A 21,539-nucleotide genomic window follows, 5' to 3' on the forward strand; every position below is an offset into this window, starting at 1 on the left:
TGATGTGTGACTTATGACCTCACCTACCCATACCATCCTGAATGTTTGGCAATTTTGACCAAAAATATCATGACCACCATGCCTCACCTTCCCTATTCACATGATCTTGCCCCTAGCTACTTTTTTTTGTTCCCCCTATGAAAAAAAAAAAGTGCTCAAAGGAAAACATTTTGCCAATGTGGAAGAAGTGAAATATAGAATAGCAAAAGCACTAAAAGGCATCAAAATCAGCTAGTTGAAAAGTTTTGAACAGTGGAAAAATATCTTGATAGGTGCAGGGCATCAAATGGAGAGTACTTTGAAGGTGACTGAAATTTAAACATGTAAAAATAAATACATAGTTGTTTATAAATAAATTCCAGGTTTTTGTGATCCCTCCTTATATATGCTGTGTAAAAAATAAACTAAGTAGCATGGAAACACATGAAGTAAAAAATAAATGCCCCTCTCCTTGCCAACCCCTCATTCACATACCCCAGATATAACTACTATTAACAACTTCTTGGATATTTTTCCAAGAATTTTCATATGCATATATAAGCATCTGTGAGGTTATGTGTATATACATGTTTGTGTGTGTGCATATAGGCTTGTTTTTTCACTTTTCAATATATATTGATATTAGTCCAGGCATGACAGACATCCCAACAGCTCCATGAATATTTTTCTGTCTGCACGAATACCATGAACCTGCCTGGTCTTGAAGGGTGCAACACAGTGGATTTTTAGCTTGTTTTCACTTTGTTGCTAATATAAGAGGTGCTTCAATGAACACACTTGTGCTTCTAGGTGCTGTGAAGTTGTGAAATTTTCCTTTTAGCATAAATTCTTAGAAGTGGGACCAGTGAGTCAAGAGGTATATATATTTTTAAAAAGTGAGACATCACAAACATATCCTCCCAAAATGATTGAGCCAATTTCCAATAAGTGATCCTGACATTTCTACACCTGGTTGGCCATTTACTAGTAGGCTGCTTCCACTCAGGAAAACTTTTCTGGCCTCCCTCTCCCACACAATTTACCTACTGTCTTAGATTATCTTTGGCTATGACCACATTCTCTTGTTTTAACTGTAAAATGCAACCCCCAGGAATACCAAATAAGAGGCTCCAAGGGCAGTGTGTTCGCAGGGTGGCAATAATATTGAAGTCCTCAGGCTGAAAAGGCCAGGAACAGCTCTGTACTATGATATTTTCACACACTTTATTTTAGAGGGACATCACCCTCCTCTCATGCAGAACTTATTCTTAAGGAAGGATACTTTTTTCCCCAATAATCCATGCAAAAAGAGGACAGAGCTCTGATACTGACACAAAGGAAAACTTCACATGACTAATGTCACGGGTTCTTTTTCTATGTAAACCAGAGAATCTAATATGAATCATAGCCTGAAATAACATTTTTTTCAATGTCCATCAAATAAAATGTAGCATTTAATTCACACTGCTTCATAAATACTCTATATTCCTTTGGAACTTTTCATGTGTTTTAAATATTTCCATTTGATTGAAAACATTCACTCCTCAATTCTTAAAATTTCTTAATTTGGGAATCTATGTCTAATGCTTTTTTTTCTGTTATATAAATTATGCAATTCATTAAAGAAAATTTGGCAAATTCAATAAAGAATAATGCAGTCCCCTTCCACATGGTCATGCCGAGTTAGCAATATTAGCCGCGCATGCTGCATCCCGCCACTTCCCAGCATGGATCCCCGCAAAGTGAGGGAGCTTCGGGCCTTCGTCAAAATGTGTAGGCAGGATCCGAGCATTCTGCACACTGAGGAAATGCGCTTCCTGAGGGAGTGGGTGGAGAGCATGGGAGGTAAAATACCACCTGCTATTCATAAAGCCAAATCAGAAGAAAATAAGGAAGAAAAAACAGATAGTAAGAAGGTGGAGGAAGACATAAAGACAGACAAACCATCAAGTGAGGAAAGTGACCTAGAAATTGACAATGAGGGCATGATTGAAGCAGACACAGACGCCCCTCAGGAAATGGGGGATGAAAATGTAGAGATAACTGAGGAGATGATGGATCAGGCAAATGATAAAAAAGTGGCTGCCATTGATGCCCTAAATGATGGTGAGCTACAGAAAGCCATTGACTTGTTCACAGATGTCATCAAGCTCACTCCTTGCTTGGCCATTCTGTGTGCCAAGAGAGCCAGTGTCTTCATCAAATTACAGAAGCCAAATGCTGCCATCAGAGATTGTGACAGAGCTATTGAAATAAACCCTGATTCAGCTCAGCCTTATAAATGGTGAGGGAAACACACAGGCTTCTGGGCCATTAGGAAGAAGCTGCCCATGATCTTGCCCTTGAATGTAAATTGGATTATGATGATGATGCTAGTGCAATGCTGAAAGAAGTTCAACCAAGGGCCCAGAAAATTGCAGAACATAGGAGAAAGTATGAGTGGAAACGTGAAGAGCCAGAGATCAAAGAAAGAATGGAAAGGGTTAAGAAAGCTCAGGAAGAACATGAGAGAACCCAGTGGGAAGAAGAAGCCGGACAACAATCAGGAGCTCAGTATGACTCTTTTCCAGGTGGCTTTCCTGGAGGAATGCCTGGAATGGCAGGAATGTCTGGGCTCAATGAAATTCTCAGTGATCCAGAAGTTCTTGCAGCCATGCAGGATCCAGAAGTTATGGTGGCCTTCCAGGATGTGGCTCGGAACCTGACGAATATGTCAAAATATCAGAGCAACCCAAAGGTTATGAATCTAATCAGTAAATTGTCAGCCAAATTTGGAGGTCAAGCATAATGCCCTTCTGACAGATAAAGCCCTTGCTGAAGGAAAAGGAACTTGGATCACTCAATGGATGTCGCAATAATACAAACCAGTGTACCTCTGACCTTCTCGTGAAGAAAGCTGGGGTGCATTAAAGAGAATCCCTACCCCTCCACCCCACATGCAGCTGTAACATGTGACAGTGGTTTTGCCATTATGGTATTCTTTCAGATAATGTTTTCCTATTAGGAATTACAAAGTTTAAACACTTTTAAATCTTAAAAACATTTAAAAACAAATTAAAAGGGTGTGTTAAACCCTATACTTTTCTTTACTAATCATTTTGGTGTTTTTCTTTTAATTAATTGGACAAAAGATACTTCACTATGGAAGATATACTGCCCAGTTTGAGTGAAATAAAGATTTATTAGTGGGAGGTAAATATAACATTTAAATAGGTAGTTTGAGTTGAATATTATAGTTACTGAGGCATTTTGATTTCTCTTTTTAAATGCTTTATTTTTAAAAAAATTATTTATTTCAATAAAACTACTGGGACCACCAGTATTGCAGTAGGACCTGGGTAGGGACTGGAAGTACCTGGTAGGGCAGCAGCAGTCTTACTACATTTTAAATAACACGTACCCTTGTGCAGATGCATTTAAATCTTACACTGTGGTGAAGGGATGATTTTTACAATGCTGCACTAGAGTCATATTACTTAGCTCTGCTCTTGTCTGATTACATAAAATAAGTAATAAATGTTTCATATTATTTCCACAAAGGGGAAATAAGGAAATACTTTACTTTTTATACTTCTGTGTTTAAAATTACTTTTTCTGGTCAGAAAATAACACAACTCTTTGTCAGCTTTCTACTTGTTTTTACATTTCCCACCCTTACTCTTTGGCCTAAAGATAGTCCTATTTCACTGGCATCATCACTGCTATCATTCACAGTATAATTGTGCAAGCATATTTAATGCTGGGTTTAATGTATAATGTATATAATGACTATGTAGGGTAATACCCATGACAGCTGTAGTTTTTCTACTTGGCTAAGAGATTTCATATTTAAATACTAGATTTCTACTTCTGGGGAAATTTTACCATATCAAAAGATGTTAAAAGGAGTGATTTCCTTTGATGTTTGGTCGTCTATTTAGGAAATACCAGTAGAGTTTGTATTTGGAGAGAGTACGAGGTTTGAATTGAGATATGCAGAAGGGAACCTAAGTTTTTGATGGAGCATGAATTATAAAATTGATGAGATACATGGTAGTTCTTCAATTATAGTGCTGTTGGTATTGTGAAATACTCATTGTTCTTTTCAGTTCTTAAATACTGCAACCATATTTCCACCCTTCCTTCCTCTCTAGCATAAAGAAAATGATAAATTTTTTGTTGTATATTCAATTCCTGTGTTATATAAGACTAAGTACCGGCACTGTACCAGGAATTTTGAGGTTTCTACCTGAAAGCAGTTTTAAGGGATGAGGACCTCTGTACTTGCTTATTTGAAGAATCAGTGCTAGAAGCAGTGAAGTAAGTTTTATGGAATACATTTTTGAAATAGCACATATATGAAGCCATAAGTTGATTTTCAGATTCTGACCCTTTTCTATTCTGCACAAGCAGATAGAAATGCATCTGTTGTATAAGTGAGAAAAAACTGTGTGCTAATTAAGCATGATTTTTAAACCTTTAAAAATACTCAGCATATAACCTAGCATTTGAGCTTGCCAGTGTACCTTTGGTTAATGTGTGTTCTCTCTCATAATTTCTAATGTACACTGTGAGTAATTCAAGATGAGTTACTTTTGAATTCCTTATTTGATTTGATTTGCTTAACTATATATTATCTAAGTACATTTTAACATTGCAAATACTGCCATAAATGGGTAAAAGTAAAATTGGTCTTCTGGAAAATGTGTTCTGTGCTTTTAGACTTTTAAGTTCCACAGATGAAAAAATGCTTTCATTTTCACAGAAAGTATCATTTATAAACAAAATTTTCCTTTTCTTGTGCTAATAATGCTTTAAGATGGAAAAGTGAAGAAGTTTTTTTCTGCTTAAAAATATATAGCTACCGGATATTTCTAGCTACATTAAACTATGGTTTTAAACTGGAAAAAATAGAATAAAGCAAAGTCACTCATAATATCATTCCAACAGCCAATATTTAAGAATATTTAATATATTTAATATTGAATATTTAATTAGTAAATATTTATATTAATAATTAATAAATTATCAAATATTAGTATTAAATATTTAAGAATATTTAATATTCTTCAATATTGAATTTCTCTTTTATACCCTAACAGATTCTGCATTCTCCCTCAGTACTACATTATAAACACTGATACTTTAAGTTTTCATCAAAAATATGATCTTTGAAAAATCTCAGAATGGTCTATTACATGAATTTCCATAAATTACTTATTTATTTCAAATTCATTGAATATTTTAGTGATCTTTATTTTTTGTTCCCATATGTAATGCTATCATGTTTGTCCCTATACATACATTTTGTGTGTATACCCCTGATTATTTTATTAATTTAAACTCCTAATACAGTGAAAGGTAGATATTCAAATTCAAAAAATTATTTCAGAATTCAAATAAAGTCTAAAGATCATATGTCTAAAAAGTAAGCACACAACCAATTATAGTCAGAACACATCATGGGTGTGCCACACATGACCAAACTATCGTGCCACCCACCAAATGTCTGCCACCATCGTGACAGACCAGAGGAGATGTTTATAATTTGTGAACCATTGGCAGGCCTATCAAATGCCAGCTTCAATGAACTACAATAAGCAGACATGATGACCACACCATTAATTAACTTTGTAAATTCATTCTCTACAGAATGAAGTAGTTAATAAATTACTATTTGTATTATACCATTTAGCATTTGGTTTGTTTGCACAAATATGTAGAATCTTGATTATATTTAGACTGCAGGTTCCTAAAAGTGTACACCATTCCCAGTCAACACTGGTACCATGCTCATGGCACTTCTTACATGGTGGTGACACAAAAAAAGGAGGCCAATGGTGACAGGACTTTTATATTAAAACTCCCTTACATGCCCTCAAGTCCTTCAGAGATTCACCAAAACAGTAATAGTTACTCAAAAGATATCAGCTCAAAAGGTACTGGAAGATTGTTTATCTCAGAAGGTTTATTGCTTGTTTGAGGAAATTGCTAGTCATCCATGTTCCCTGTTTTTCATTTCTTCTCAAATTTCTTCTTATTCCTTTGATCTGTTATTCACTTCTAAATATATGTAAATTTCTTTAAGATTTTTTTTATTCTTTAATTCTTTATTCTATAATTAAAGCCCTAAAATGGTATTCATTGTGTGAAATTTTCAGTATGTTCAGGACATTCTGCCACCTTAATTTTAGAGTTATTTACAGTAAACAACATTATATTACTAATTAATAATATGAATTAAATGCATCATTCAGTCACTAGCATCCACTCTTTAACTGCTAATATCCTACATTTCAAGTGGAGCATCCTTGATGTTACCCAGGGGAACATTTGCATAGTCAATGTTGTGAAAGTATGAGGAGGTACACCCACTTATTACATAGTGTCTCACTGGTCAGAAGAAATCATGGAACAAACACAGTCCTCACCATATTCAGCATTATATATACTTTCCACATTGGCAGAAACCATATTACCATGCTTAAACATGAGACTCTTTTCTAAGACAAATCATACTCATCGGCCCCTTCAGTATTTCTAAAAATTACATGTTGACTCACTAAATAAAAGAGTGAAGAGCCAACAGCAGTCCAAGCTGGGAAAGTGACACTTAGGTATCCTAAAAGGACTAGACTGTCCTTATTAGTATTTATCTGCATATAAACCTGAAGAGAGAATTTCCCTGGGGGGTCAAAGAATGTTAAGCAGTAAGTAAATGACAGTCACCAGAGGTAAGACAGTAAATATGTATTTTGTAATTGCCTTTCTGGGCTTCTTCAGTTCCCTTATAATACAGAAAAGTGAAATCACAATTGGTAAAAAACTATCTCTTTGATTTATCTTTAAAAGTGAACAATACATTGAGTGTTGCCTGCATCTTCCCAGCCACCTGACCACCCCACATTTGTACACAGATGCCCACCAGCCACATTGGAGAACACCTAAACACCCACCTCCTTTCTGATCTTGGTGCTAAATGAAGAAAGAGGAGATATGTCCAACATGTCCTCATTTTCCTAATAGATGATAAAATTACTGAAGAAAAACACAAGAACAAAAATGAGAGCTGAGCCCACAAGACCCTGTATGGTTTGGAGCCAGCCTGTGTCTACAGTCTCCTCTTTTAGGTCAGAAGCACTGAGTTTGGGTTGTGGGTTGCCCTGGGGAACAGAAACAGACAGGAAGCTTCAACTAAGCAAGAAGGGGATCTAGGCAGGAATGAAGTAGTCACATAAAAGTTGAAATAGTGACTTTGGTGTAGGTCCATGTGAACAGAGACCACATGCTGTGAGAATATATGACACTCTCTCTGGTGGTCCCCTTTGATCTCTGTGTTCCTCACACCATAAGGTCCATTCTTTCTTTCCTAGTTGCCTAGTAAACTTTACACTTTTTCAGATGTTAGCAAAATCATATTTTCTGGGGAAACTTTTTCTGGCTAGTAAAATTGTCCTGTTAATATGGCCTCATAGCATATATGAAATGTTGGCCATAAATGCTCTCTCCTGCAGGTACTCTAGCTTCCCTTTATCCAACAGTTAAGTGCAAAAAAAGAGGAAAAAAAGGCTATGATTTCACATCATGTATAATGGATTTTCTAAGACAGACTTCTCAAATATTGTCCCATTTGTCACACTGTTTTCTACTATTTTGCCATCTCTAATAATGACTTCTGACATAGAATTAAACATTATAGCTGTGTGCATGTAGTGTGCCTTGTGCCATGGTTCCTGTAATAGAACAAAGGGCAGACCTCTGAGTCCCTGGATGCCAATTATTGTCAGGATACATGATTTCTCTCAAGACTGAACCAAATGTCAACAAAACTGATAAGATCAAGAGAAAAGCATCGTAATGGGGGCAAAAAGAAAAAGGAAAAGGAAAAGGGAAAAGAAAAAGAAAAAGAAAAAAGAAAAAAGAAAAAAGAAAAAAGAAAAAAGAAAAAAGAAAAAGAAAAAGAAAAAGAAAAAGAAAAGGCAGGTGAGATAGGTACTTGTTTTCAGTCATAGAGTTTCCCTGATGCCTATTGCTCCTGATACTTGGTTGCTCAGGTCTTCCTTAAAATACAGTATATTCTTCTAGCAAGTTACTTTTTTAATTGTTTAAGCAAATGTAGGTAGGTTTCTGTCACATAAAGCCAAATCCCCCTGACTAACAAGTGTCTGTCTTTTGACCACTTTCAAATTTCTGCCATTGTCATGTGCCAGGGTCAGATGTAATGTCCATTGCTTAGACACAAATAAAAGTGCATTAGGCCCTTGAGCAATAAAGAATGAGGAAGCACTCATTGAAACACTGCCTGTACTACTTAGTAGTCATGCATTTCTGGACAATTTATTGACTGTCAAGGTTTCAATTTCCTTACCTGTATACTGGGAGAAATGTAAACTATAGAGATATTAATATCCCAATCAACTGGCTAGCATTTGATGTTATTAATGTCAGTGGTTACTAGTTAAAGCTTTGAACAAGTAAAAGGACAACTTTTAGAATGGACTCTACTATCTTATGGGTCCTTTCCTATTTTTCATTATGTATTAGATTTATAGAGGGGAGGTAAAGGATATAATACAACATAACCTAATTAAAGGTTGTTAATGGCTTGACAGGTAGTGAATATCCTGGATCTTAAACTTAGAAGCAGCATGTTCCTACAGTTCACCAAGTCAGCTGCCTACCAATCACCACTTCATAAGTAAAAGCATTGCTTACAACTTTGTAATTAAATGCCTTAAGTAAGTTAATGATCCCAGGATGGGCTGAAATTCCTCCACCTTTTGTTTCCTGCCTGCTGCCTGTGAAGAGTCCTATAATCAATGGTTAGCAAACTTTGTAAATCTGTTTTCAGCAGAGGAAAATGACCCAGCAATGGAGCATTTTTGGCAGTGAAGCTGGCTCAGCAGAAGTCACACATAATTTCCCTCCTTCAAAGAGAGAGATTTGCCAGTGATGCCACACTCTCAGTCTACAGTGGCCCATTTAATCACAAACTACACAAAAGAAAAACCTCTTCTCTAGTTTTCTTTTCTCAATACCTCACTTTTTAATTCAGTGCAGACTGATCTTCCCATGCTCTGAGTTCACCAGTGAACTCTGACTTAGTGTAATGGTTCTTAAGAGCACTTCAGTGTGTTAATTATACCCCCTTGTTGGAGCATGGGGTGATTTTTCCTTCATAATTCTCTAAATCTCTCTGGCTTCTTCATTAGATATTTTCCACATACCACTTACAAGTTGGCATCCTCCAGTCATTGGCCTCCAATTTAGTGTCACTCTGTCCTGCTTCTCTTTCCGCATTTGCCTTGGAAATCACACCTGTTCCCAAGCATTCAGGTGCAAACCATTCTGCAGTTGTCTAAGGTTCTGTGGTGAGCTTCACATACATCCACATGCTCTGGTCTCCACAGCTCCACTAATAATTTTCCACTGCTATCATGTTTTGGATTCAATTAAAATTTAAACCTTTCCAGTTGATGACAAAGAAAAAGATGATCTTACTGAATTTCCATAGTTATTTCATTTTATTCCCTTAGAGCCACTTTTAAAATACTGCCAACCATTATATCCTTATAAGGCACAGAATTATAGTGATTTTGAGCCATAATGCCAATTTTTCAAATGAAATAGGAAAGAAAACATAAGTCCAGAAAGGTAAAGATTCTTGCCATAGCTAGGGAGTGCAGAGGTCAAACACATCCAGGTCTTGACTCTTTTCCTAGATTATCATCCTTTTTAAGGTAAAGAATAATACTACTCATATCAAGGCACTAATATAGAGTTTTAAAACTAACCAGTATTTTAAAAGATATTTGCCGATTGAAGAATTTAATGCATGATGGACACATCAGGGACTATAGGATGTCTTAAAATTAAAATTTTGTTCAAGAGTAGAGGCTACTTCATGTTTACATGCCAAGGGAAATAATTGGTACAAAGGTTGAAGCTGAGAAAAATGGAATCAATGAATGTGAACAGTCCCTGAGGAGGGGATAGGGAAAAGATATGGGCAGGGTTCAAGGGAAGGGAATGATTTTGAAAATGGAAAGAACACTTTTGTCCTGATGTTGAAGGGAAGAGTATTAAATTGGCCTCAAAGCAATGTAGAAAATCTGATTCTCTTCTCTTTAAAAATACTTACCAGTCAAGTGTCCACACCCACCACAACACAACCACATCCTAGCATTCACTGCTCCTTCCTAGGTCCCCAAGCCAAAAATCCATCTATTAACAGAAAGGAAACTGGATTAACACAGAGGTCCATATGTGTGGTCCCAGAAAAGAAATCTGAAAAAAGAAAATTTATTCAATAAAATAACTGTTTTGGAATAAATGGGAGATGGGGAGTTAATAATAGGTGATAAGTTCAAGGCTGGCATATTCTGAACTGATTTAGGAAATCACAAAGAAGGGGAAAAGGCATTGAATCACTGATTTAATATGAAACTCAAAATATAAAAGAGGATATATATTTTCTGTTCATGCAATGAGACTGGGCTTGGGATGTTTTTCTCATTATTAATTACCTGCTATACATGTAAAGCATCCCCTGGCTGAATATGCAAAATACCCCTGGAAGGTGGCTTGTATGAACTAGGAGGCTTCTGGAAACTCAGCATCAAAGGCACTCTGAAACTGTTCTACACCTCCTTCATCCTCCCAGCAGCAGCACCACTGCATTAGGGCAATAAGGCTGAGATTGACCACCTTTAGCATGGTGCTGGCAGCCCGGTCACCCCTCTCACGTATAAGAATTCAGAATTCCCATGAGGGTTAGTAAAGTCAGAGTCAAGCACTGCTGGGGCAGCTTGGGAGCAGGCAGCTGGGGTGGAAGGGCTGCATACTGTACTTATCCAAGAGCAGAGTCTGGCTGGGGGCAATCAGCCAGGAACAGGAACAGGCTGGTCCAGAGGTACAGGAAAGAGATGCAGCTGCTGAAGCATCTCTTGAGGAAAAAGTAGTGAACCCCACTGCACAAGAAGGTTCTGCCTATCTCCACCAAGCAAAGGGTGGTAGTCAGGGACAGCAGAGCACAGAGGGCCCAGAAGCACAAGGAAAGCCCCATGTGCATGCAAGAGTACTGCAGCACCCTTGTGGGCACCATGAAAATTCCTGCACTGACTATGCTGGTGATTAAAAAACTTGTGCCCTGCAATATCCAAACACTCTCTTGTGCTATACCTTCTCACCTTTATCCACTGCAGCTGAAGAATTTTAAAATTCTATAGAGATGCCAATTTCTGAATTTTCCTACCTAGATTGCTGAGAAGGATGTGCATGAGTTTTCTGAAATAAAGCAGTATTGCCCTTTGTGTCCCCCCCTTTGTTTAATGTAGCCCATTTTCAATTATTAACAAAACATATGCAATGTAACCCATTAAATTAGCATAAGATTACTTGGAGGGGATTAGTTTGACTTGTTTTATAATGATTATCAAAATAATACATTCAGACAAAACAGGAATTTTAAATAAGATGGTACTATAGCCAAAAGCTGGACTTCACTCCTTCCCAAACTCATTCCCAGTTCTTTTTTTCAGGAAACAATTGTTTTATAGAATGTATGGTTCTTCTATAACTCTAACACTCTGATTCTCAAGTATCTCAACTTTAGAAGGTGGCTATGGACTCTCTCCCACACTTCCCTCTCTTCCTCCCATTTTTTTTATCATCAAATTTTCAAGTAACAAAGTATTTGCTTTTCATCAGGCTCATGGAACCAAACCCTGTCATATCATCCTGTCCCATAACCATTCATCATTCTACTAGCCTGGGTCATGGGCAGAAAGATGTGGACAGGACAGAAGGCCTGACCCCATGGATAGAGAGAGGGAGGGTCCTGAGCATCTGAGCAAGGCCAGGTTCTTACACATGCTGACTTTATAACACAAAGCTTTGCTCCGAGTATGTCCACAGCTTCATAAGCTTGAAGCGCACCTCCAGCCTCAGAAGTAAATTATTTTTCCAAATTATCCTCCACACATAAATGAAAATGTTCTTGTTTTTGCTACAGTTGTGGGTCAACTGGCTATTGTCTGGGTGATTGCAACTAAGAAAATTCACTGATAGCCATGAATGATGTGACTCAGTGTGTTGAACATCATCCCAGAAACTAAAAGATCGATTTGATTCCCAGTCATGACACATATCTGGGTTGCAGGCCAGGTCTCGGGTTGGAGGTGTGCTAGAGGCAATTGTATTTTTCTTGCACATCAATGTTTCTCTCCCTCTTTTGCTCCCTCACTTCCCCTCTTTCTAAAAATAAATAAAATCTTTGAAAAGAAAAATTCAATGCTAATACTATATAAATCTCTATAAACATGACCAGGTCCGTGTTCTCCAATGAAACCATGCCTCTCCTCCCATCCCAGAGAGCAAGGACCTGGGAGTGAGGGGAGGAGACCAGAAAGCTCACCGGAAGATAGAAACAAAGTGAAATAAACCAGACACAGAAAGACTACACACCATTGCCTCATAACTATTGCACCATGCCTCATATATGAGGTATCTAAAATAGTCAGCTTCATAAAATCAAAGAGAAAATGGTGGTTACCAGTGGCTGGGAGGGAGGGAGAAATGGCAGTTAGTAATTGATAGTCTTAAAGTTTCATCTAAGCAAGATAGATAAACTCCTTAACCTGTGTCTATCATCAACAATGCTACACTCTGAAAATTTGTTAAGAGGACAGATCTCATGTTTACTCTGTTTATCACAATAAAATGTTTTTAAAGACATTAAAATTTAATTTAACTCATGAAAAAATAGATAGAAACAAAGTAGATACATTGGAAGAGTCAGCCAATGTTTTTAAAATCAGTCTGACACTTAATTATCCGTTAGCTGGAGGCACAGACAGGGAGACACATGCTCTGGCTCTCACAGCAGGTATACAAGACAAAATGAAGAGCCATGGCCACCAGACAGAGTAGGATGGCTTAGAAGTGTGTCACTTTAGCTAGGCTAAAATTACATTTCTTAAATTTCTCAGTTAGAATGGGCAATAAGAAAATTTATGTGAAATTTAGAGAACAGAAATGAAACAACAGTTATTTTGAAAGTTCCCACTGAGAAGGAACCCACCTCAGCCCCCAACCTTGACCAAACCTTACTCTAGGTCCTTAGAGTCTTCTTCTAAGAAGAAGCTTGGCCTTGTCCTTGGCCTGTGCAGAGCAATTTAGCAAGAATACCCACACCCTTCATATCTAACCAAGTTCCTCTTAGTAATTTTCCATCCACTGGGCCCCTCATTCAATTCTTTGGCTGTAAATCCCCAGCTGTCTTTACTGTATTTGGAGCTGGATTCAGTTCTAGGCTGAACTCTCTCTTCCCTATTGTAGGAGCTCAAATAAAATACATCTTGCCATTTTTCACAAGTGTTATCTTCTTACCTTGTTATTGTAATTGTTATGTGTCTGCTGGCTTACCTCATTGTCATGAGGCAGTGACACAGTCTGCCCCTGCTCCATCTTCACCAAGATCTTCCTTCCACTCCCCCAGCTTCTGGGCCATGTGTGTATAGCTCCATGATGAAGAACCCCAGCTTCTGCCAGACATCCATACCTTCAGGCTTAGTGGTCATGAGAACCAACATGGATTTCAGCTCTTCCCTAAGGGCTCCAACTCATGGCTATGGGTTCCAGCTGGTTCTTATTCTCTCCACTTTTATATGGACCATCCCTTCTGAATTATCTGAACTTTGTCTTCCTAGCATCCAGCTTTGAACCAACAACCTTAATAGGTACTCTTAACCAGTTCCCACAATTACATAAGGTCAAATCTCTATAACAAATGAATTCTTTTAATTTATGTAGGTTTGTAATTAGGAAGAGATTCAGTTATAGATAAAGATATAAAGATAAATGGATATAGATATACTCATAGATATAGATATAGATAAATAGAAAAAATATAGATACAAATTTCTTAGTGGTTCTGCTGCTCTGAGAAACACAAGGAACACAGTTTCTATAGACTACTAAAATTAAGTTAATATTAATCTAAACTAGATTGCTTTAAATTAACATGCCAGTTATAATCCCCAAGACAACCATAAGAAAATAAATTTTAAAAAAATTAAAAGAGAGAGAGGAAAATGGCATTGGGGTAGGAGGGAGCAGATTCCACTTCTCCCTACACATGGGAGAAAATCCTAGCTGATCTACAGAGTAAAAGAGCAAACAACCAAAATTACCTCAACGTATGAAAATAAGGGACCAAAAAATTGTACCAGAACCAAAAACCAGATGGTAAGGAGAGTTCCTCAGGACAATAAGGTCCCAGGGACCTGAGCAGGGTCCAGGGGGGCTGCAGTCCCGACCCAGGGCCTGCTGCCAGTTTGCCACAGACTCCTTGGGAGAGAGCAGGGACAACTGCTCCCTCCCGGGCCAAACAAGGTCGGAGCTGCACCGGGAGAAACCCAGTTGCTAACAAACACACAGGGGCTGTGAGCATCCTCGGAGTCTGTGGACACTGGCAGAGTTTGAGAGTTTTGTAATGGGCACTGACCCCCATAGTCACCAATCTGGCTGGAGAATTGGGCTGTGGGAGAGGCCAGGCCACTGTATGGAGCGGCAGGCTTGAGTAGGAAGAATTTCTCAAAAAGAAAAAGTGAAAAGACAGACACTGTTTGAGGAATTCTCCTATAGCAATCACTCCAGCCTCCCTGCCACCCAGCTGAGCAGTGATCCCGAGGTTGCACAGAAGGTTGTCCTTGTGTGGAAGACCTCAAGCACCCCCGTAGCACTAGGAAGGGTGACGCAGCCTGGCCAAGGGCGAGCACGAGAGTGCACCCGACACCCCAGCCCACAGCAGTAACCCAAGGGAAAGGCCTGGTTCCCACACCCAAGATTCAGGGGAGAGGTGCCAGGATAGCTCCCCAGACAGCATGAGCAGCTGACTGAGTGCAGATCAGGAAGGAAGAAAAACCATACCAATCACCCCTCAGCCTGCTGCAGCCAGCAAAACCAGAAAAACTGGTTTGGCCCCTTTGAAACCAAGAGGCTTTTTAATTTTATTTTATTTTTATTTTTTAAATAATTTTTATTATTTTTTCTCTTTCAATTCCTTTTTCCTCTCTTTCTTTCATTCTTGTTTTATTCCTTCTTCCTTTCTTTCTTCCAATTTTATCTCTTTTTCCTTCCTTCATCTGCTTTTTTTTATAATACCTACAAGTGAGGCCAAACCAAAACAAACAAACAAACGAAAAAAAAAAAAAAACAAAAAAACCTGGAACTGTGAAAAGACCAGAGTTGGGCCCAAAGAAGAAGCATCACAACAGCTGTGAAAGGGAGACAAATTACACTCTGCTATTACAGAGAACCTGCAAGTTATTGCATATTTGTATTATTATTATTTTTTCCATTATTCTTACATCTTTATTTTAATAGTATTTTGGTATTCCTCTTCTTTCTGTATAGTCTGCCTTGCTAGGCTGGTTATATTGTATCACCTGAGAGGTTTCCCCTGATATCTCTTTCATAGTGTATTGCTAATTTACTGTCCCTCACTTCACTTATATCCCATTAGCACTACTCAAGATCCTATACTCCCTATTCTTGTTATCTAGATCTCATAGATTCTGTCATATGATTGTTGCTCTAATATTATTGTAAATAATTTCTATTCCATGCAATTGTAAATACTTCACAACACCCTTCCCAGATCTTAGCCCACTTCAAAATTTCCTGAACTCGATTACTGCAGTGGTTGACCCTATTCTCTCACACACTACATCTATTTACTATCCTTTACTCTCACCTTACCTCAGAATCTGACCTTCCACAACCTCACTGCTTTTTAGATCCAATTCACAATCCTTCCTTCCCCAACAAGAGTCTTATCTTCTTTCCATCCTTTCTAAAAAGTGGCTAGTTGGGTGGAATATCACGGTTAACACTATATATAGCCAAAGGATCTCCTATGTTTTCTGTGCTGGCTGCTACTGTAAATATCATAGAAAACTCTCTTGCTGTCTTAAACCATTTTGCCGTCCCCCTCCAATGGATCACAAAAAAAGAGTAGGTAGAAGGGGTGAACACCAGGATACCCACTGGAAGAGGAAACCCAACAAAAAGGAACTACCAACAGGTAACAACAGAAGAAGGTGAAGGGGGGAGTAGAAACCACACAAACCTCAATCCAGAACCTATCTGGAAATACAAGTAAACAGTAGAGACAGTACCCAGTACAAACAATTGATAAGAGCAAGAGAGAATCCTCAAAACCTTATATACACAGAAAAACCAGCTTCAACAAAATCTGCCCTCAACAGCACAACAAAATACAAGAGGTGGTGGACAGAGTGACCCTCATTTAACAAAGTGGAGGGAAGGACCCACCAAAGAGAGACCCAACAACAATCAAAATCCAAAGAAAAACACAGAGCCAACTTAAATAACAGCCCAAAACCAGTGAGCTCAGGAGATCAAGTAGACTGCACCACTGAATTTCACAGGTATTCTACCACATATATTCACACCATAAACGCAGGGAGCTAGAACAGACCAATTTAAGAAACTGAGGTTAACAAGAAGTGTCTCACAGACAATGGAAAGACAAAGAAAAAATCCCCAAATGAATGTAAAGGAGGAAGACTCAGAAGGAATGATAAATGAAATAGAAGCAACTCAACTATCAGATATTGAGTTCAAAGCAATGATTATCAGGAAGCTCAATGAGCTACCAGAAACTACAGGGGAGCTACTATGAACTCACTGCAAAATATATCAACATGAAAAAGGAAATAGAAACTATCAACAAGGGCCAAGAGGAAATGAAGAATATAATTTCTGAACTGAAGAACACAGTAGAAGGAATGAAAAGAAGGGCTGATGAATCAGAAGATCGGATGGGTGAGCTACAGGACAAAGTAGAGAAAAAAAAAACACCCAGAAGGAGTAAGGAAAAAAAAAGAGGCTCAGAAAGAATGAAGAGGGATTAAGAGAAATTCAAGACAATATGAAACATAATAGTATCCATATAATAGGGATACCAGAAGGAGAGGAAGATGAGCAAGAGATAAAAAACCTATTTGAAAAAGTAATGATGGAAAACTTCCTTAATTTCATGAGAGAAAAGTCACACAAATCCAGGAAACACAAAGAGTCCCAATCAAGAGGAACCCAAAGAGGCCCACTTCAAGACATATCATAGTTAAAATGGCAAAATACCAACACAAAGAGAGAATCTTAAAAGCAGCAAGGGAGAAAAAGGAAGTAACATACAAGTAAGCCCAAATAAGATTAGCAGCTGACTTCTTAATGGAAATGCTCCAAGCCAGAAGAGAATGGCAAGAAATATTCCAAGTAATGAGAACCAGAGGTCTCTAACCAAACCTACTTTACCCAGAAAGGCTCTCAATCAAGATAGAAGGCCAATTAAGGAGCTTCTCAAACAAAAGAAGTCTAAAAGAATACACCTCCACCAAACCAGCACTGCAAGAGATGCCAAAGGAAATGCTTTAAGGGAAAAAAAAAGAGAGAGAAAGAGAGAGGGACACAGGTATGAAAATGGCAATGAATAAGTATCTATCAGTAATAACCTTAAATGTAAATGGATTAAATGCTCCAATAAAAAAACATAGAGTCCCTGAATGAATAAAAAAGCATGAACCACACATATGCTGCCTTCAAGAGACCCACCTCAGGACAAAAGACCTACGCAGGCTGAAAGTGAAGGGCTGGAAACCAATTTTCCAAGCAAATGGACAGGAATAGAAGTCTGGGTAGCAATACTCATATCAGACAAAATATAATTCCAAAAAGTGACCATGGAGAGAGACACAGAAGGTCACTTCATAATACACAAGGGAAGAATCCACCAAGAAAATATAAACATTGTAAATATATATGCACCCAACATAGGAGCACCTAAATGCATAAAGAAAACCTTAGAGGACTTCAAGAAAGATGTTGACAGCAACACAATTATAGTAGGGGATTTCAACACCCCACTGTCAAAAATGGACAGATCTTCCAAACAAAATATCAACAAGGATATTGTGGCATTGAACAATGCCCTACATGAAATGAGCTTAACTGAGATATATATATATGGAGCCCTTCATCCCAAAGAAGCTAAATACACATTCTTTTCAAATACACATGGAGCATTTTCAAAGATAGACCACATGATAGGACACAAAACAAGCCTCAACAATTTCAAGAAAATTGAAGTCATACCAAGCAATTTCTCTCACCACAAGGGACTGAAATTAGAAACCAACACCATGGGGAAAAAAAACGCCAAATACTCAAAATCATGGAGATTGAATAGCATGCTATTAAACAATGAATGAGTCAAAAATGAAATTAGGGAAGGAATCAAAAAGTTCATGGAAACAAATGACAATGAACTCACAACAACCTAAAACTTATGGGAAACAGCAAAGGAAGTCCTGAGAGGGAAGTACATAGTAACACAGGCTTACCTAAAAAAGATAGAAACATTTCAAACAAACAACCTAACCCTATGCCTACAAGAACTCGAGGAACAACAACAAAGACAGCCCAGAGCAAGCAGAAGGAAGGAAATAACCAAGAGCAGAATTAAATAACATAGAGACTAAAAGCACAAGGATCAATGAATCCAGGAGCTGGTTCTTTGAAAAGGTAAACAAACTTGACAAGCCTTTAAGCACACTCATCAAGAAAAAGAGAGAAAGAATCCAAATAAACACAATCAGAAATGAAAGAGGAGAGATTACAACTGACACCACAGAAATACAAAAGATTGTAGAAATTACTATGAAGAACTATATGCCAGGAAATTTGAAAACCTAGGTGAAATAGACAAATATCTAGAAAAATATAATCTTCCAAAACTCAATAAAGAAGTAGCAGAAAGCCTGAACAGACCAGTAACAGCAGATGAAATTGAAGCAGTAAACAAAAATCTCTACACACACGAAAGTCCGGGTCCAGATGTTTTCACAGGAGAATTCTACAAAGCATTTAAGGAAGAGACAACCCCTATCCTTCACAGACTATTCCAAAAAATTCAGAATGGTGAAAGACTCCCAAACTCTTTTTATGAAGCCAGCATCATCCTAATCCCCAAATGAGATAAAGACACAACAAAAAATGAAAACTTCAGGCCAATATCACTGATGAACATAGATGCTAAAATCCTCAACAAAATATTGGCAAACTGCATGCAACACTACATAAAAAAGATCAAACACCATGACCAAGTGGGATACATCCCAGGGATGCAAGGGTGGTTCAATATTTGCAAATCAGTAAATGTAATACATCAAATAAACAAAAGCAAAGACAGAAATCACATGATCATATCAATAGATGCAGAAAAAGCATTTGATAAGGTACAGCACCCGTTTATGATAAAACACACTCATTACAGTGGGAATAGAGGGAGTATTCCTCAATCATGAAGGTCATATATGAGAGACCTACAGCCAACATCATACTCAAAGGGGAAAAACTGAAATCTTTTCCACTAAGGTCAGGAACAAGACAAGGTTGTCCACTTTCACCACTTCTATTCATATAGTATTGGAAGTTTTAGCCATAGCCATCAGACAAGAAAAGGAAATAAAAGGCATCCAAATCAGAAAGGAGGAAACAAAACTGTCATTGTTTGCAGATGACATGATAGTGTACCTAGAAAATCCTATAGGCTCCACAAAAAAAACTGCTCAACCTAATAAACGAATTTGGCAAAACAGTGGGATACAAAGTCAATATCCAGAAATCAAAGGCATTTATGTATATCAACAGTGAAACAGCAGAAGCAGAAATCAAGAAAAAAAAATCCCATTTGATACAGCAAAAAGAAAAATAAAATACCTAGGAATAAATCTAACCAAGGAGGTAAAAGACCTATATGCAGAAAACTACACAACACTAAAGAAAGAAATCAAGGGAGACACAAACAAATGGAAGGATATATCATGTTTATGGATCAGAAGGCTTAACATAATCAAAAAGTCCATACTACCCAAAGCAATTTACACATTCAATGCAATACCTATTAAAGTACCAATGGCATATTTTACAGACATAGAACAAACACTTCAAAAATTTATATGGAACCATAAATGACCCCAAATAGCTGCTGCAATTTTGAGAAAGAAAAGTAAAGTAGGAGGGATCACAATACCTGATAGCAAACTGTATTACAAGGCCACTGTAATAAAAACAGCCTGGTACTGGCATAAAAAGCAGCACGTGGACCAATGGAACAGAGCTGAGAGCCCAGCAATAAACCCAAGTCTCTACAGTCAATTAATATTTGACAAAGGGGGCAGCAACATGAAATTGGGTAACAATAGCCTCTTCAAAAAATGGTGTTGGGAGAACTGGACAGCTACTTGCAAAAATATGAAACTCAAGCACAAACTTGCACCATACACAAAAATAACTTCAAGGTGGATAAAAGACTTAAATATAAATCAGGACACCATTAAAGTCCTAGAGGAGAACACAAGCAAGAAAATCTCAGATATTCCACACAGCAACATTTTTACTGACATGTCCCCTAGAGCAAGGGACATAAAGGAAAGAATAAACAAATGGGATCTCATCAAAATAAAAAGCTTCTGCACAGATAAAGAAAACAGTATTAAAATAAAAAGAGAACCAACTGTATGGGAAAACATATTTGCCAATGATACCTCAGACAAGGGTTTAATCTCCAAAATATATAAAGAATTTACATGTCTCCACTCTAAGAAGACAAGCAACCCAATTAAAAAATGGGCAAAGGACTTGAACAGACACCTTTTCAAGGATGACATACAGAGGATACAGAGACACATGAAAAGATGCTCAGTGTCACTAGCTATCAGAGAGATGCAAACTAAAACTACAATGAGATACCACTTCACACCAGTCAGAATGGCCATCATAAACAAAGCAACAAACAAATGTTGGAGAGGTTGTGGAGAAAAAGGGACCCTAGTACACTGTTGTTGGGATTGCAGACTGGTACAACCACTATGGTAAACAGTTGGGATTTTCTCAGAAAACTAAAAATGGATCTGCCTTTTGACCCAGTAATTCCACTGCTAGGATTATATCCTAAGAACCCTGAAACACCAATTCAAAAGAACCTATGCACCCCTATGTTCATAGCAGCACAATTTACAATAGGCAAGTGTTGGAAGCAGCCTAGGTGCCCATCAGTAAATGAGTGGATCAAAAAACTATGGTACATTTACACAATCAAGTTCTATGTAGCAGAAAGAAAGAAGGAACTCCTACCCTTTGTGACAGCATGGATGGAATTGGAAAGCATTATGCTAAGGGAAATAAGCCAAGCGGTGAAAGACAAATATCATATGATCTCACCTAGAACAGGAACCTAAATAAGAAAACAAAGAAACAAGCAAAATATAACCAAAGACACTGAAATAGAGAACAGGCTGGCAGTGTTCAGAGGCGGGATGGGAGGGAATTGCAGGGACAAAGGGGAAAGGCTTACAAGAATAAGTATAAAGGGCACATGACAAGAACTAGGGGCTGGTGGAAATGGGAGGGAGGTGGTGAGGGCTGGGTGGGTGTTCAGGGATGGGAGTAAAAGATAGAAAATTGTACTGGAACAATAATTAAAATAAAATTAT

At 37.8% G+C, this 21,539-nt stretch overlaps 1 protein-coding gene across 1 annotated transcript; it reads left to right on the top strand.

The window, feature by feature from the left end:
* The first annotated feature begins 1,677 nt into the window (after window positions 1–1,677).
* On the top strand, window positions 1,678–2,874 carry LOC123825833 (hsc70-interacting protein-like). Its single transcript, XM_045849480.1, is given in 2 exon segments — window positions 1,678–2,271; window positions 2,274–2,874. Coding segments are annotated over 2 exon segments (1,059 nt in total). The 5' UTR covers window positions 1,678–1,706; the 3' UTR covers window positions 2,768–2,874.
* Window positions 2,875–21,539: the final 18,665 nt, after the last annotated feature.

Source organism: Phyllostomus hastatus, unplaced genomic scaffold, assembly GCF_019186645.2.
Source record: "Phyllostomus hastatus isolate PE091 unplaced genomic scaffold, TTU_PhHast_1.1 phas_contig_65, whole genome shotgun sequence".
In the NCBI taxonomy this organism is placed as follows: domain Eukaryota; kingdom Metazoa; phylum Chordata; class Mammalia; order Chiroptera; family Phyllostomidae; genus Phyllostomus; species Phyllostomus hastatus.